The sequence below is a fragment of the Miscanthus floridulus genome, chromosome 7 (assembly GCF_019320115.1).
Source record: "Miscanthus floridulus cultivar M001 chromosome 7, ASM1932011v1, whole genome shotgun sequence".
Lineage (NCBI taxonomy): Eukaryota > Viridiplantae > Streptophyta > Magnoliopsida > Poales > Poaceae > Miscanthus > Miscanthus floridulus.
In genome coordinates, this window is record NC_089586.1 from 41,514,141 (window position 1) to 41,531,596 (window position 17,456).

General features: G+C 50.2%; 1 protein-coding gene across 1 annotated transcript; it reads right to left on the reverse strand.

The window, feature by feature from the left end:
• Positions 1-11,514: 11,514 nt before the first annotated feature.
• On the reverse strand, positions 11,515-14,556 carry LOC136465413 (uncharacterized). The gene is made up of 3 exons (XM_066464157.1): positions 14,434-14,556; positions 12,516-13,192; positions 11,515-11,635 (listed from the first exon to the last, which is right to left on the reverse strand). Exons 1-3 carry the CDS (start codon positions 14,554-14,556, stop codon positions 11,515-11,517), a joined length of 921 nt encoding a protein of 306 aa, XP_066320254.1.
• Positions 14,557-17,456: the final 2,900 nt, after the last annotated feature.

The following is a 17,456-nucleotide window of genomic DNA, read 5'->3' on the forward strand; positions in this document are numbered from 1 at the left end:
TACAGGTATATAAAATTACACAATCTGATTCATATTTCGACATGCTTGCACACTCTATTGGTTTTGTAACTATGAATGATGAGATATTCTGCGAAAATTATGTTGAAAGTATAACGATAACGATTAGAATAGGACGTCTGTCCGTCCGGACGCACCCGTTCACCCACTTCTGTTCGCTCGTTTAGAAGGCCTTATCCACCGTGCTATTAAACCTCTGTGTCCGACTCCATAGCGCTGCCCGCCCACTGCTAACCTTCTCCAGCGCAAGGTCGCTCGCCGGGGGCAGCGCTGCCGCCTCCACCTCAGGGGTGCCTCGCCACGGTCCCCGCAGGTGGCACATGTGCTCGCCGCGGGCAGCGCTGCTGCCTCCACTGCAAGGGCGCCTCGCCACGGGGGACCGCACGCGCCTGTCGTATCGCTGGAGCCACGCAGCTGCCTGCCCGCTGGCATCCCCTCCACGGCATCGAGATCCGCGTCGACGAGCCTCCATTTTGTACGTCCAAGCAGTAAGTAGATGTTGCGCTTGAAGCGCATGTTGCAAGCGTATATTTTTAAGTGTTTTAGATGTTTCATAGGTATGTTGCAAGTGTTTCATACAGTGTTGCAAAAGTAGAACGGGATGATGCATATGTTGCAATAGTTGTACACGTATGTTACAAGCTTATGTTCCCAATGTTTTATCTGTCTTTTTCAGACATACAATATGTTGCAAGTGTGTTTATCTGGATGTTGCATATGTTTCACACATATGTTTGCCGGTGCTTTTATCTAGATGTTGCGTATGTTTACAATGGTTTTAAGTGTTTTTCATGTGTGTTTTGCAAGTGTTTTAAACGCATGTTTCAAGCGTTTCATCTGTTTTTACACGTATGTTGCAAGTGTTACATCTGAATGTTTTAAAAGTAGATCAAGTGTTGCATCTTCTTCCTCGCCTTTTGCCGCCTCACCTCGGTGTGTCCTCCTCCCAACGCCAGCTGGACATCCATACGACACTGCGGTCGGATCCTTCCAAACCAAAGGCGCCGCCCCCTCTCCCTCTTCTTGCTCGGGCGACGCGGGCCCTGTGTAGAGCGTGTGAAACGGAGTGCATGTGTGGACGTCTATCCGGACGGTAGCACTGTCGTAACTTTGAAGATCTGATCAAAATACAATATGCCTTGTCCCTCGAGAGGAGGGGGAACGCGGCTTCTGATCTTGAATCTAGCCAAATAACTGACATTTGGGCACCGATGTGGTCTTGAAAGCACAAGTATATCTATTTTTTTCTTTTTATAATATTCATAATACATAGAAAAAAATTCAATGTCTAAAAGCTAATCATCGTAAAGATCTAGTCCATATCGTTTGAAATGAAAATTCTCTAAACTCAAGCACACAGAAACCAATGGTTCAATTGAGTCAACCCAAAATGTCACTTTTGTTCATTTGAGCTGAATGGTAGGGAAATCACAATCACCCAACCCCCCTAGGGACACGATGGCTGGCTGGCGGCACGATGCTGTGGTAGGTGTTGCCGGTCTGCCGGGTCTTTCTATCAACCGAGGGGCGCCTAGCTTCTAGAAGCACGCAGTTTGGTTACAAACCGTGGTTCTGCGGTCTGCAGCAACCCATCTTTGCTGCCGCCTGACGGGGTAGGCTTGTTGTAAATTCAGAAAAGATGCCATCGGGGTCCATTATTCATTGTGAATATTATTGTGAACATACATGCACATTCTAGCTCTCTGAAAAAATTGAGCAGGCAGATTTTAAGATTGGCAAAGTTTCTACCTCTATTTGTTAATGGGCACGTCATTTATCATCAGCGTCCCTTTGATTAGGTGACCGCGACAGATATGTTTCACCATAAGAAAACTAAACCACACTTAGTTCACGGATCCATTAGTAGTATTTACCAGAGTCCCACCTGTCCACCGCCACTAGGCGATAAGCACTGATTGAAAAAAAAAACGATTCCCGCATGCATGTCAAGGTCAGCAGCGCGAGCACGCAGCGTCATTTCGTCTGCTCCCATCCCACACTCCGGGCCCGGGGCCGGGGCCACCACACCACACGGTCAAAACAAGTTTATCGCCTCCTCATCAGCCCTCATCCCTCAGGGGTCAATTGCTGGCCGGCACAGGCAGGCCTAAACGAGATGGCAACTGGCAGAACTGGAGCTCAAAAAAAATCCCCAATTCGCCTGCGCGTGCCGTGTAGACGCGCATCAACTTGCACCGCGGGAGAGGAAAAAATCCCCAATTCGCCTGCGCGTGCCGTGTAGACGCGCATCAACTTGCACCGCGGGAGAGGGTTCGGTCGACGAAATACGGACAGCAGTCTATCAAGAAATATGTCTATGATAGTAGATGAATCGGTAGAAATACACATGAAGAAACCGGACGGTGACACAGAACGCAAGAGACAACGATTAGGCAAGTTCGGACCGCCAACTTGGCGTAATACCCTACGTCCTATGTCTTTCGGTGCGTTGTATTGTGTATGATCAGATAAAAAACGAGGGGTCCCTACCCGCTTTATATAGCCCGGAGGTAGGGTTACAGATCGGTTGTTTCTATCCTGATCGATTTACAAGATAGAAAGTTACAGATATTACGAGATCTAGCATATCTGATCGGGTTTCCTCGATCACCGATGATTTTCACGTAGTCTTGCGAGGCACGCCTAAAAGCATCTAGGCCCCTAAGTGGGTTTCGGTGATTAATGACAATACGTGATTACTATGACTAACATGTGTTTTGCAGAGGCAATTAAGCTAGGTCATGGTAATGGAGATCGATTGGGCTATCATGGTGGTCATGCCTCTACGATGGAAATCGTTTCGGTTTTCAAAGGATGAACGACAAGGTTAAGGAGGGACTAGTTCTAAGTGTCGATTGGAGTTGAAGAGACACTTAGAGTAGTTTAGGACTTTGTTTTTCCTTTGGCCGTACTATTAAGGGAGGTATGGACGGGTAGCTTGACCTAGATGAGTCTAGTGGGTTAGGTGTGGTGCACGTTTGCTAAATCTAGCACTAGGTAACTCCTAAAAAGCCCTTAGATCTATTGAAGCAAACTTCATTCACGTATGATCGAAAGTTAGAAGTGAATGGAGGGTCAAATGCTGACCGGACGCTGGCTTCGGTGTGACCGGACGCTGGCGCGGAGTCCGGTCAGTTCATTTGATCAAGGTGAAGTCGTCTGGAAGTGACCGGACGCTGAGAGGTGAAGTGACCGGACGCTGAGTCCCAGCGTCCAGTCGACTACAGTAAAGTTCCAGAGAGGAAAAATCACGACCGGACACATCCGGTCAGTGTTGACCGGACACTGAGTCCCAGCGTTCGGTCGACTCCAGTAAGATTCCAGAGAAGAAAAATCACGACCGGACGCTGTCCAGCGTCCGGTCACCACTTGATCACTGGAATTCGGGGTGAACTGACCGGTGCGTCCGGTCACCCCGCAGAGGCACATAACGGTTCGTTTTTCAGCCATGCTTATAAATACTTCCTCTATTCGTATGTGGGGGTACTTTTGCTCATTCCAACAGCTGAGAAACACATTTGTGGGTGCCAAGAAGAGCAAGGTCCTAGTGAGGTGATTGAGATTTGAGAATCCCAAAGAGAGCCCTCATTAGTGAGATCAAGAGTAGTAAAGTGTGCATTCACCCTTCTCATTAGGCTTGTCGTGATCAAGTGAGAGTTCATGCTTGTTACTCTTGGTGATCGCCATCACCTAGACGGCATAGTGGTGATTGGGAGTTTGGTGATCATCCGGCGGAGCTTGTGGATGACCCAACTCAAGTTGTGAGCGGTTGTGGGTGATTCACCACGACGGAGTGTCGAAGAATCAACCCATAGAGAACACTTGATCCTTGCGCGGATCAAGAGGGAGCTACACCCTTACGCGGGTGCTCCAATGAGGACTAGTGGGGAGTGGCAACTCTCCGATACCTCGGCAAAACATCACTGCGTTCCTCCTCTATTTACTTTGAACATTTACTTTGAGCAATTCAATTCTTGTCATTTACATTCATAGAACTGTCATGCTAGAGTAGGATTGGAATATAGGTTGCTAAACTTTTATGCGGTAGATCAATAGATACACTTTCTAGTCACAAGGGGTTAATTGGGCTAACCATAGGACTTAATTATTGCAAAGAAATTTAGAATTAACCCAATTCACCCCCCTGAAAGCTCTAGTTTGGTTTTGGTTAATTGATGAAACCCTAAGTGCTAACCTAGTTTATCAAGATGATCATGAGATAGGTAGCACTACTCCAAGTGATGAAGCAATGGCGAAGATCATGACAATGGTGATGGCATGGTGATGGTCAAATGCTTAAACTTGGAAAAGAAGAAAGAGAAAAACAAAAGGCTCAAGGCAAAGGTATAAAATGTAGGAGCCATTTTGTTTTGGTGATCAAGACACTTAGCGAGTGTGATCACATTTAGGATTGATAGTCATACTATTAAGAGGGGTGAAACTCGTATCGGAATGCGGTTATCAAAGTGCCACTAGATGCTCTAACTCATTGCATATGCATTTAGGATCTAGTGGAGTGCTAACACCCTTGAAAATGTTTGTGAAAATACGCTAACACATGTGCACAAGGTGATACACTTGGTGGTTGGCATATTTGATCAAGGGTGGTGAAGTTTAGGTGTCAGGGTAAGAAACTCGACCAGCGGAGTGTCCGCCCGTAGAGTGCGGACAGTCCGACGGTGCCACCGGTGCCCTAGACAGAAAAGTTGGAGGTCACTGCAAGTGACCGGACGCTGGCCTCGGCTGGACCGGTGCGTCCGGTCAGTGGCAGCAGAGGGTGCGCGCGTCGGTCTATTGACCGGACGCTGGGTCACTCAGCGACCGGACGCTGATAGGCTGCGTCCGGTCAAACTGACAGGTCTGCACAGTACCTAGGGTATTACATCGGACGCTGGTCTGTGTCCAGTCAAGGTGAACCGGACGTGTCCGATCAAAAAAATATGCCTCGGGGAGCTTACTGTAAACGACCGAACGCTGGGGCTTCAGCGTCCGGTTAGTTTTGCCGGAGCGTCCGGTCAGTTTCATAGCCGTTGAAATCTGACGAACAGCGTTTGAAGCTAGTGACGTGTGGCGTCCATCGGGCGACCGGACGCTGGGGGCCAGCGTCCGGTCAAGTCTGACCGGAGCGTCCGGTCAGCCCGCAGTGTGCCTAGTGAAGGGGTACAACGGCTCTATTTCGTGGGGGCTTCTATTTAAGCCCCATGGCCGGCTCAAGCTCACTCTCTTGCACATTTTCATTGACATAGCAACCTTGTGAGCTTAGCCAAAGTCCTCCCACTCATCTTCATCATTTATTCATCATCTTTGTGAGATTGGGAGATAATCCAAGTGCATTGCTTGAGTGATTGCATCTAGAGGCACTTGGTATTTGTGTTGCGCTACGGATTTCGCTTGTTACTCTTGGTGGTTTCCACCACCTAGATGGCTCGGTGCAGCGGTGGAGGATCGGCACGAGTTGGTGATTGTTTGTGGCCATCTTCGGTGATTGTAAGGGGAGTTGTACCTTCCCCGGCGGAGCGCCGAAAGGTAACTCTAGTAAATTGCTCGTGTCATTGAGTTACCTCACTTGTGGATCGGTTCTTATGGTGTCCAATCGTGTGGACGAGGTTTGTGAAACACCTCTTAGCCGCCGAACCACCAAGTGTTGGTCGACACAACAGGGACGTAGCGTGTTGGCAAGCACGTGAACCTCGGGAGAAAATCGATTGTCTCTTGTCTTCGGCATTCTCCCGGTGATTGGCTATATATTCTTCTTGTGATTGATTCATCCCCTACACATCGGTATAATCACCCTACTCACTTGTTTACATTCTTGCAAACTAGTTGATACAAGCTCTTTAGTGTAATTAGAATTGAGAGCTTGCTTTATTATTTACATTCATCTAGTTGAGCTCTTTAGAGTAGCAAGGTTGAGAGCTCTTAGTGAGTAATTACATAGCAAGTTTGTGTGCCTAAGTAATCATTGCAACTAGAATTGTTGGATAGGTGGCTTGCAACCCTTGTAGAGCTAGAGCAAGTTTGCATTACGCTATTTGTCATACTAATCAAATTGCTCTAGTTGATTTGTAGATTTTTAAATAGGCTATTCACTCCCCCCCCCCCTCTAGCCATATTAGGACCTTTCACCCCCCCCTCTTGGGCATCTTGATCCTTTCAACGCTATGCTTCACGCGTCGTCTTGTAAGTTGGGCCTCCACTAGTAGCGTGACCCATGCGCACCCTTGTGGGCTGGCCTCTCCTGGCGGCTCGGCCCATGTACAATCCTATGGGTACTAGGGGTCATACCCCCATAGCTAGTCCCCGAGTACATTGCATCCTTTGAGCAACACCATCCTGAGCTTGTTCGAGCTGATCAACACGCCGCTAATTGTCAGGAAGAGGCTTCCGACCTGTCTAACTGGGAGCCGAGCTGTTTAAAAAGATGTCCGAGAAATTAGTTAGACGTCCGGGCTGTTGGAGCGAGCGTCCGAGCTGTTAGAATCAATGCTCGAGCTGTTCAACCAGGAGCCGAGCTTAGACTCATGCGAAGCCGAGGTTTGTTAGAAGGATGTAAGGAGCTTAAGTTAAAAAAATTAAATTTCCAACTTGGACCAAGTGTGCCCACTTAGGTTCTAGACGTCGAAGTTGGTCGCGTGGCATCATTGACTTAGTTACCGTGGAGGAACTTAGCCATTTTGAAGAAATCTAAGTCAAAGAAATAAGCACATTCACCGCAAGGTGAAGTGTGCCCACTTAGTCCCCGAGACTGGCACTAAGTGAAGTAGTCTCATGGTGCCAGGGTCCAAAGTAGTAATCTTCTAGTGCTAAACTCGTTCCTAGCTTTGCTAAGAAAAATAGTACAGTCATCGCTAGATGACGTGTACACACGTAGTCTCCGAGCCTACTGGAAGATTACAAAGATATCTTGTATCATGGTCAGAAAAAAAATCTTGCCATGAAAATCCAAAAATTCCTTTGAAATACCGCTTGACACACATTTTGTCTTCGCGACCCGCGTGAAACGCAGCTTCGCCTACGGATACGTTAAGCCTAGCTAACAGCCCAATGATGCGCAGAGAAATCAGAGGAAACGCGGCGTGGCAGGCAAGGTTTCCCAAAAACCCTAGAAGGCGGAGGGTCAGGGGTCATTCTGTTATAAGTCCGCCGTGGCTCCGAGGCGCACTTATCATTTCCCGCACGCAACATCGTCTTCCTCGCACTCTTGCGCACATACACCTTTCCATCTATAACCGCTCCACCGCTGGAGTAGATCGAAGCAGCGAGCAACCACTGTTTCTAGATCTGCTTGATGGCACCCAAGAGGAATCACAGTGGCTCGAGGCCGGCGTCGCGCGAGGTCAACTGTGTTGAGGAGTGGGTGCAGTCCGACAGTCCATCAATGATGAGAGGGCACTCAACAACTTGGTGGTGCTCAGGATTCTACCGAACAGGGTGACAGCGGGATGGCACCCAGCGGTTGGTGAGAATTTCCACACGCCCTATTCCGATGAACTTGTTGTTTTTGAAGATTACTTCATCCGTGGATTCGGCATCCCAATTCATCCTTTTCTCCATGGGCTGATTGACCACTATGGCATCAGTCTCTGCAACCTTAGTCCGAATTTCATCCTTCATGTTGTTGTTTTCATCAATGTTTGTGAGGCACATCTGGGGATCTTGCCCCACTTCGATCTATTCCTCCATTTCTTTTGTCTCAAGATGCGAGGGGGAGCTAGATCTAAGGTAGTCGGTAGTGCTTCTCTACAGCTACGGGACAGGATGACGAGTCAGTACATTGTCGTCCACTTAACACAAATGTGAAGTACTGGGCCTGCAGATGGTTCTACATCAGGTAGGTGAACCATATGTCTAGTGTGACATTGATCAGGTGCTAGTGGTGAACACAAGGTGGTTGGAGAGGCCCGGCCTGAATGGAATGGAGCAAGTAAGGGAGCTCCTACGGTTGATAGATTGTAGAAGGTTTGATGAAGTCATTGTGGCGATGAACTTCACATTTAGCCAGATCTAGCCTTGCAAGGAGAGGGCGCACCCAGTGTTTGAGTATTGGGGAGATACTAATGGGACCCGTGAGGTGCCCGAGGAAATTGCTTGAGATGAAGTCATGCGGCGGATCGGGATGTTGTTCAATCTCACGGGTCAGGTGTCCATTAAAGACCAGCAACGGGCCTTCAGCGTCGGAAATCTCCCCCTGGCAATGAGAGGCTTTTCTACGGTGTTTTGCTTGATTGTCCTTACTTTGCAATGTATTCATTTTTGTTGTTGAAGATTCATGGATAGGACCGGGCGGTTTACTTTTCGACAATCCCGTCATAGGAGTGGCCAAGGGCTGTGGACGCTCGGTCGAGCAGTCCCCAGCATCAGTCGAGCACTGATGTGGACGAGGGGGGATCAGAGAGCCAAGAAGCTAGGGGTAATAACACACGGATGGAATATGTCCATGAAAAGCTTCACGGGAAGTGACCGGCTGACGAGGATCCATCTACGAAATGGAGAAAAATAGCTAGGCCCTCTTGAGGTGAGGAGGGCCCGGTGAACATCGGGGCCTCGAATCACCCTTGGAGGTGATAGGTAGTTCTATCGGACACTTCTTCTAAAGATGAACCGGCGACTTAGTCACCTTCGAGCGCGGCGAGACCTCCACCGATAGCCCTAGTCAGGGCAGAGATGCGAGAGAGGAGGCAAGCTTGGGAGGCGGCAACAACAGTCCCCAAGAGCACTCGAAGGATCATGACGGCTGTGACTAGGGACGGCGGGTGAGTCCCTGAGATGACATGGGAGATTCCGACCATGACCCTCGAGCCTACTCGAGTGGCAACGCCAGCAGCAGCAGAGATGGGAAGTCCGAAGACGGTAGACATGCCAGGCGGCTCTACCATAGGTCAGGGGGCTCAGGGAGGACATGTCAGTTTAGGACCACATGGTGGGAGTCCCAATTATAAGTTCCTTCGTCATTTGTGGTATTCCATCAGTACATAGTCTTGGTTTTGAAGAGTTGTTTCTTTGCGATAGTGCGGAGGCGACTAAAGATCTGTAGCTATCGATCATCGATGATAGGCAGTAGGCATTGAGACAAGAATCTCTAACCACACCGCTTGAGGGAACGGGGGGTGGCCCGACCATTCTCGTCGAGGGGGGCTAGCGGCTTCAGTGCCAACTGCTCATGTCGTCGAGGAGCCGCCAATCGCTGGGCCAACCTCTCCTGGCAGTGGGCACATGATGAAGGTGCCCCAGGCACTGAGGAAGCATGGACTACGATGACAGCATCCGGAGATGCTGCCCAGGCAGGAGTGGAGACCACGGGAGGGTGCCGAGCGGCGTGATGCAGAACCCACCCATGGTTGTTAAGCCAATGACATCCGCAACGGCGGCAATAGCGAAGGTGGGGGCTTGAACGCCCTGTCAGAACGTGCGGCGACCGAGGAGATCACCTCCTCGGGCAACTAATGAAGAGATCAAAGAGATTGAGCGAGAGCCCACTCAGCCCACCTAGCTCCTCCATACAATTATCTAGCACGGTGATGAGTTTGAAATACTGGAGGAGGGGGAGGCGAGCGCGGAGACGAAGAAGCTTAAGGCCAACCTATCAGCGATGATCGGCCAGATCGAGGTAAGCCATAGAAAATTTTGTGTTTTGTTCCTTCATTAGACCCTTGTACTTTTGCAGAATGTGATGAAAGTATCTGAACAGTGCCAGCGATAGTTGGAAGAGATAGCCCCAGTGCTAGAGGAGAACAAAGAGCTCTAGGCATCGGTGATTGACCTCCAGGTGCGTTTCACCCGAGAGCGCCATCATAAGGAGGACTTGGAGGTGAAGGTGCTAGCGTTGGAGAAGGATAAGCAACTGCTAGAGGCGAAGAACCATTCACTAAGGGAACAGCTCGACTATAGTGGTGACCAGCAGAAAGGTATGACTCTGGGTCTTGCTTTGTTGGTGTTCAATGTTTTAAGATATCTGACTATGACATGCAGCACTAGAGATGGTGCTCAGCCTTTCCTACGAGAACGTCAGGCAGCTCATTGCAGGGAAGGAGGCAGCAGAGGAGAAGACCGAGAAGGCCATCGTAGATCTTGAACGTAAGTGCACCTTCCTTTATCTTGGTTGTTGACGTTAATAGGAGCGTGCTCCATCTATTGATGTTGGTGTATTACAGAATATTGATACCAGGTGCATGCGCAAGGTGCTAGGTGAGCAGGTGAAGGCTCGGGATGACAAGCTAGAGGCAGTAATTGTGGGGATCAAGCCCATGCTTGACTACATCAACTTTGCACCACCCAAAGCATCATCACAACTGTCTGGTGACTTGCCGCATCGGTCAATCGTGGACCATTGCTAGACGGCATGGGCAGACTTTAAGGAGTTCACACATAGCGCTGCTCATGGGGCTATCGTCCACGCGCTAGTCATGCTGCGATCACACTACCCCTCGATAAATCTCGAGTGGGTGGTGACCGGCTATGCTCAGGGGACGAATGCGGCCAAGATCACCAAAATGGTGGACGAAGCCAAAGAACCAGGGAAGAAATTAGCCAGTGACATCGACCTATTCGGCGAAGGGGGAGCGGTGCTCCGTAGATTAGAAAAAACTCATATTGAATCGTTGTACAAAAGCAACTTTTGTTGAACGCTTGTTGTTATGGTATGTTTGTGTTTATATTTGATATAAACCATCTGATCAGTAGTGTATAGCTGAGTCTCCAACCCTAGCTAGCCTATTAACCGTAACACGAGGCGCAGGGGCTGTGTGTGTGTGGGAAGAATAGGGCGTTGCTAAGGAACCGATGTCGACCACCCATGACGTAGAGGGCGGACGCTCATGCGCATGCAGGGAGAAGTCGGAGACAGGGTCGTCTCTAGAGGCGTTCGAGCATCAACGTGTTTGTTTGGGTATTTGCCTTAGGTGTAGTTGGCGTGTCATCTTTAAGATGTTGTACGCAAAATCAGAATCGCTCAGTAGAAAAGCATGGAGAAAACGATATGGAGAAACATCAATGTAAAAAACTTTATTGAATACTCAAATATGAAAGGTACATATCTTTGAAATGAACGCTTCAAGGGTAGAAACGTCTAAGCAGATTGATGTGCCAAGAGTTTGGGACATCTCTTTCATCCATGTCGCATAGTCTGTAGGACCCTGGTCGGGTGACCGCCTTGACAATGAAGGGTCCCTCCCAAGATGAGGAGAGCTTGTGCATCCCATCTGTCTTCTGTTTCCTACGGAGTACTAAGTCTCTGACCACAAAGAATCGATCGTTAACATTACGGTTGTAGTATCTTTGTAAGCCATCGAGATATTTTGCCGTCCAAACATAGGTGACCAAATGTTCCACTTCTAAGCTGTCCACTTCAAGATGCCAAACTTGGTCAGAGTTCTCCTCGTTGTAATTCTCCACCCTAGGTGCTCGGAAGACGATGTCGGCAAGCAATACGGCCTCAGAGCCAAAAACCATGAAGTACGGGGAGACATCGGTGTTACGACTGGGCTGGGTCCTTAGTCCCTAGACCATAGGTGTTAGTTCCTTAAGCCATTTGCCCAGGTGTTTCTGTTCCTTCTCGTAGAGATGCTTCTTCAATGCGTCCAGGATCATACCGTTGATGCGCTCGACTTGGTCATTGGCCCTTGGTGTGCCACAGAGACATACTTGACTAAGATGCATTTCTCATCACAGAAATCCCAAAAGTTGCTACCAGTGAACGTGGACCCTAGGTCAATGATGCTGTTGTTCGGCAGGCCGAATCGGTGAATGATGTCGTCAAGCAGCTCAGTTGCTTTCTTTGCTGTAGCTTGGACCAGGGGTTTGTATTCGATCCACTTGGAGAATTTGTCGATGCCGACGTAGACCTAGCGAAAACCTACTGGCATGGGTTTGATCGACCTGATCATATCTAGTCCCCAGCATGCAAAGGGCCACGATGTAGGAATCATTTGCAGGGCCTGAGCCGGACGTGGATTTGTTTAGCGAAAAACTGGCAGTTCTTACATCGGTGAACGAGTGCTTCAGCATTAGCTATGGCTGAGAGCCAATAGAAACTAGCTTGGAAAGCCTTTTTGACCACCGCATGGTTGCCGCAGGTGCCAGCATGGATCTCCATGAGTATCTTCTCGCCTTCTTCCATGGAGATGCACTTCTAGAGTAGCTCCCCTTTGGCGTTTTTACGGTACAACTTCCCTTCAACTAGGATTTAATGCTTACTATGGCGGGTAAGGCGTTCTCTCTCTGTGTTGTTAGCCGAGACGTCTGCAGTGGTGAGGTATTTGATGAAAGGTTCCCTCCAATCACTGCTCGGCCCAGGGACCGCTGCGACTATCTGCTCGGCAGGTGGTTTTTCTTCAACGCAATCTTGTCCCTACTTTATGGACGGGGCCACAAGGTCCTAGACGAACACCCTAGCTAGAACTTTAGCCCGGGCTGATCCTATCTTTGATAGCTCATCAGCTGCTTGATTATTGGCCCGGACCACGTGGTGGTATTCGATGCCATAGAATTTGTCTTCTAACTTTCTTATCACAGCGTAGTAAGCATCCATCTTCTTGTTGGTGCAATTCCAATCCTTGTTGAGCTGATTGATCATGAGTGCGGAGTCACCATACACCTGGAGGCATTTAACGTCGAGCTCGATAGCTATATGGAGACCATGAAGTGCCGCCTGGTATTCAGCTGTATTATTAGATGCTCGGAAGTTTAAGCGGAGGACATAGCGAAGCTTATCCCCCAATGGCGAGATGAAATATACGCCTGCCCCAGCACCGTTGAGGTTGAGAGACCCATCGAAGTACATGGTCCAGTGCTTAGGGTGGTTGACAGGGACAGGAGTCTGCATATCCGTCCACTCGGTGATGAAATCGGTGAGCGCCTGTGACTTGATCATGTGGCGAGGCCTGAAGTCAATGGTATAGGTGCCGAGCTTGACCGCCCATTTAATGATATGGCCACTGGCTTCCTTGTTGCGGAGGATGTCGCCGAGCGGGTACTCAACGACTACTGCTATGTGGTAGGCATCAAAGTAGTGGCGGAGCTTCCGGGATATGATCAAGATGGCGTACAACAGCTTTTGGACTTGTGGGTAGCGAGTCTTAGACTCATTTAGGACCTCGCTGATGAAGTAGACTGAGCGTTGTACTTTGTATGCATGTCCGGCCTCTTCTCGTTCAACAACGATGGTGGTGCTAACTACCTAGTTGGTCATTGCGATGTAGATTAGCAGGGTTTCATCCTTTTGGGGGCGGTCATGATCAGAGATGTGGTGAGGAACCGCTTGAGCTCGGTGAATGCCTTATTAGCATCCTCCGACCAAATAAATTTCTCTTGAGCCTTGAGTAGCTTGAAGAAGGGGAGTCCCTTTTCGCCCAGACGAGATATGAAATGACTTTAAGCCGCCATGCACCCCGTTAGCTTCTGGACATGTCCTTGACTTAGGTCGGTGGCTTCATGTTGGTCACCACCGCTATTTTCTCTAGGTTGGCTTCGATGCCACGACAACTGACGATGTTGCCTAGCAGGGTACCGGATGGAATGCATAAAATGCACTTAGTGGGATTCAGCTTCCATTAGGTATACTTTTTGGGCTTTGAAAACTTCAGGTGAGATCGGCGATGAGGGTGTCAGCAATCCTAGACTTGACCACCATGTCATAGACATAAGCCTTGATGTTCTTCCCGATCTGGTCCTTGAGGCAGCACTAGGATGGCTCTTTGATAGGTCGCACCCATGTTCTTGAGCTCAAAGGACATCGTTGTGTAGCAATAGGCACCGAAGGGTGTGATAAACGATGTCTTGATCTGGTCTTCTTCCTTTAACGTGATATGGTGATAACCAGAGTAGCAATCTAAAAAGCACAGGAGCTCGCAACCGGCCAGTGGAGTCTATGACCTCGTCAATGCGAGGTAGGCCGAAGGGGTCTTTAGGGCAGTGTTTGTTGAGATCGGTGCAATCAACGCACATTCTCCATTCTTTATTCTTTTTTCTTACAAGAATTGGGTTGTCTAACCACTCCGGATGATACACCTCTTTAATAAAACCAGCAACTAAGAGCCAGGTTATCTCTACCCTAATGGCCTCCTTTTTGTCCTGCGTGAATCGTTGAAGCTTCTGCTTGATCGGCTTGGCGGTCAGCCGAGACATTTAAGGAGTGCTCGATCCACTCCCAAGGCACGTCGAGCATGTCCGCAAGTTTCCACGTGAACACGTCAACATGCTCCCTTAGGAAGCTAACGAGCATGTCTTCCTATTTAGGTTCAAGGCTGGCCCTGTTCCGAGTAGTCTTAGACTGGTCGCTGGGATGAGGGCCACTTCCTTCACCTCCTTGGACTTGGTTGATGCTCGGGCGGCCTCCATGATTGGGATCTCTAGGTCCTCCAAAGAGATCAGCTACGAAGTCACGATGTAGTCCTATATGTGGATGGAGATGTCAGTTGCCTTGATGAGCGTGAAGCTTTTCTTCTCACAGTTGTAGGCGATGTCGTGGTTGGCGCGTAGGGAGAGGACCCCCTGCTCCATTGGCATCTTCAACACCAGGTATGTATAGTGTGGCACGGCCATGAACTTAGCAAGAGCTAGTCGGCCAAGGATGGCATGGTACACCGTGTTGAAATCGGCGATGAGGAAGTTGACGTAATCGGCGCAAAAATGCTTGGCGGTGCCGAACTGAACCGGCAGTGTAATCTATCCCAAGGGTAGGGATGCCTTCTCGAGAACGATTTCCCAAAACAAAGAGTACATGGGGGTGAGGTCTTCCTTCTTGAGCCCTAGCTCCTCTAGAGATCCGGCGAAGAGGATGTTGAGGGCGCTCCCTCTGTCGATGAGGACCTTCTGGAAGCGCACGTCCTTGATTATGGGATCTAGGATGAATGGGAAATGCCCTAGGGCATGGGATGTTCGACCACTGATCGAACCTAGAGAAGGTGATCGGGTGCTCTGACTAGTCGAGGTACTTGGGATCAACGACGAGGACGTCATATGTAGTGACCAACACGACACGTTGGGCTACAAGCTTCTGCTCCTGCTTGTCTTCGGAGATAGTTGTCCCACCAAAGATGGTGGCGATGGTCTTGGTGGTGTCCTGGAAGGTGGGGCCCTTGTTCTTTCCTCGTTCTCCGCCCTGACCGTCCTCGGTCTCATTGTCGTCATGCCGTGGCTTCTTCGATGATTCACCACTGAGCGCTGTCTTTAGGCCTCTACACTCTCGCATGGTGTGCTTGGCATCCTTGTGGATAGGGCATGGGTCATCCAGCAACTTGCCCAAGTAAGCGTCGTAGGTGCGCTTGGCACGGGTATTGATGGTGTTGATCGAGTTATTAGGCCGACGACGGTGGCCTTGTCTACCTCTCGAGCTCTCCGGGCGGTCGTCACACTAGGGCTCACGGTCATCTTGGCGGCGGTCACGCGGCGGTCTTGATCGTCATGATGGCGATCGAGGGTCATCATAGCGTCTGTCTTCACGACGGTCATCGTCACGGCGCTGGTAGTGAGCGGAGCGGGCGGCCCGTTCGGCTTCTTCAGTGTCGGCATATCCGTTTGCTATTTGTATCAGTTCACCGATGGTTGTGGGCCTCTTGTGGTACAGCTTTCCACGGAACTGCTCATGCTGGAGCCCTTTGGTGAAAGCGGTGATGGCCTCGGCGTCAGTGATGTTGGGAACGAAGTTTCTTGTCTCCGAGAAGAGCCTGATGAAGTCACGCAGGGACTCCTTGGGAGGACTGATAAAGCTTCTCTAGGTCATACTTGGTGCTAGGATGCTCGCACGTAGCCATGTAATTGTCGGTGAAGACTTTCTTGAGGTCGTCCCAAGATCAGATGGAGTTCTACCACAGGCTAAGGAGCCAGTTATTTGCAGACTAGTTAAGCATGATAGGAAGATAGTTCGCCATGACAGTCTTCGTCTCCGCCCACGGCTTTCACGGTGATCTCATATAGAGTTAGTCACTAAGCGGGGTTGGCCTTTCTATCATAGGTGTTAACACCAATGACCTTGAAACCCACAGGCCACCGGACGGCTCAGAGCCTTTCCGTGAAGGGGCGAAATCCTAATGCGTCGGCAGGGAGTGGTACTTGATGGGCAGCAAATCCCTCATGTTAGACGTCGAATTGCCGGCGACGTTCCATCTCTGCTTCGTAGCGTGCGGACCTGCTATTTTCGATGTGAACACGGACATCTGTGCCGGCGTTGATGTGGTCACGAAGGTCGCGGGGGAGGGGTTGATTGACCTCTTGGTTGCGGTTGCCACCCCAACCTCCCTGGGGACATGGAGGGCGGGTGTCGTGACGTGAATGAGCTTCATAGTTGCCTCTGGATCCTCTATAGAGGTAGGGACCTCCTAGCCTGAGGTTGGGGGCCCTCAGCATCGTGATGCTGGCCTCCTTCATCACGGTGAGAGCGGCGGCTACGAGCTGACGCGGTGGAATAAGATGGGGTGTCATTTCGGAACTCGTTGACTTGGACTTGCGCGGCTATGATATGTGCTCGGACCTTCTCGACCTCTAGAGTGTGAGGGAGTTTGTCAAGCTCATTGAAAGCGATGGCTAGATTGGCACTTGGAGTCTGGTAGACTGGCTGGTCGCCCACCATGTCAAATGCCTCTTCCAGATTACATTGATGGTGGGGCGGGCCGCGACCATCCTTGTCGACCACTTGGGCTACTTCTGCATCTTGACGACTGTTGGCGATCGACGTTCTTAGCAAGACTGAGCTTCGCGCTCTTCAGCGGTTTCGCCGTCCTTGGTGACGTTGTCATGGCTGACGTGGAAAATCATGCCCCCCGAACCCCGGAGGGAAAGTAGGGTAGCTTGGCACGGTCTTGGTTGAGCCCTCAGGAATAATCGTCGAGGCTCTCGTTCAGAATGTTGTGGAGAGATTCGGTCGAAAGAGGGGAATCATCCGAAAGCTGGCGAATAGCCACCATGTTGACCACGGGCGCAGGCTGACCAGAGTCAGTCGGGTCGATCATGTAGAGATCGATGGCGTGATCGCGCTCGACGTGGTTGACGAAGAGGTGGTGGACGGTGTTCTGGTACGCAGATCTCGCACCCTCCAGCCCAAAAGGATAGGGCCTCGGCGGGTTCTCCATCAGGGCCTCGTAGTCGACCAAGCACAGGCCGGTAGCGAGAAGTGGTCGGCGTCGCGCCGTGCGCCCGTCTGGAGCAGTCGTGATCACCAGATCAGAATTTGGTCGCCTCAAACGGTGTGGCCGAGCATGTCGCTCGGTCGCAGCGGCTTGGTGAACTTGGAGCGTAGAAAAATCATCACTCGCTAGATTGATTTAGGACCGAATCCACGAGGAGCTGGCATTTCGTTAAGCGGTCTGTGACCCGATCGATGGATGCGATCAGATCATCATTGCTGATAGATCTTCTAACCCAGTGGCGGGGGGCCAGGGATCGGAGATGTCGTTGCAGCCGTTGGCGCGGTCGGCGCAGGGTGATCCTGCATCGCCTCCACGATC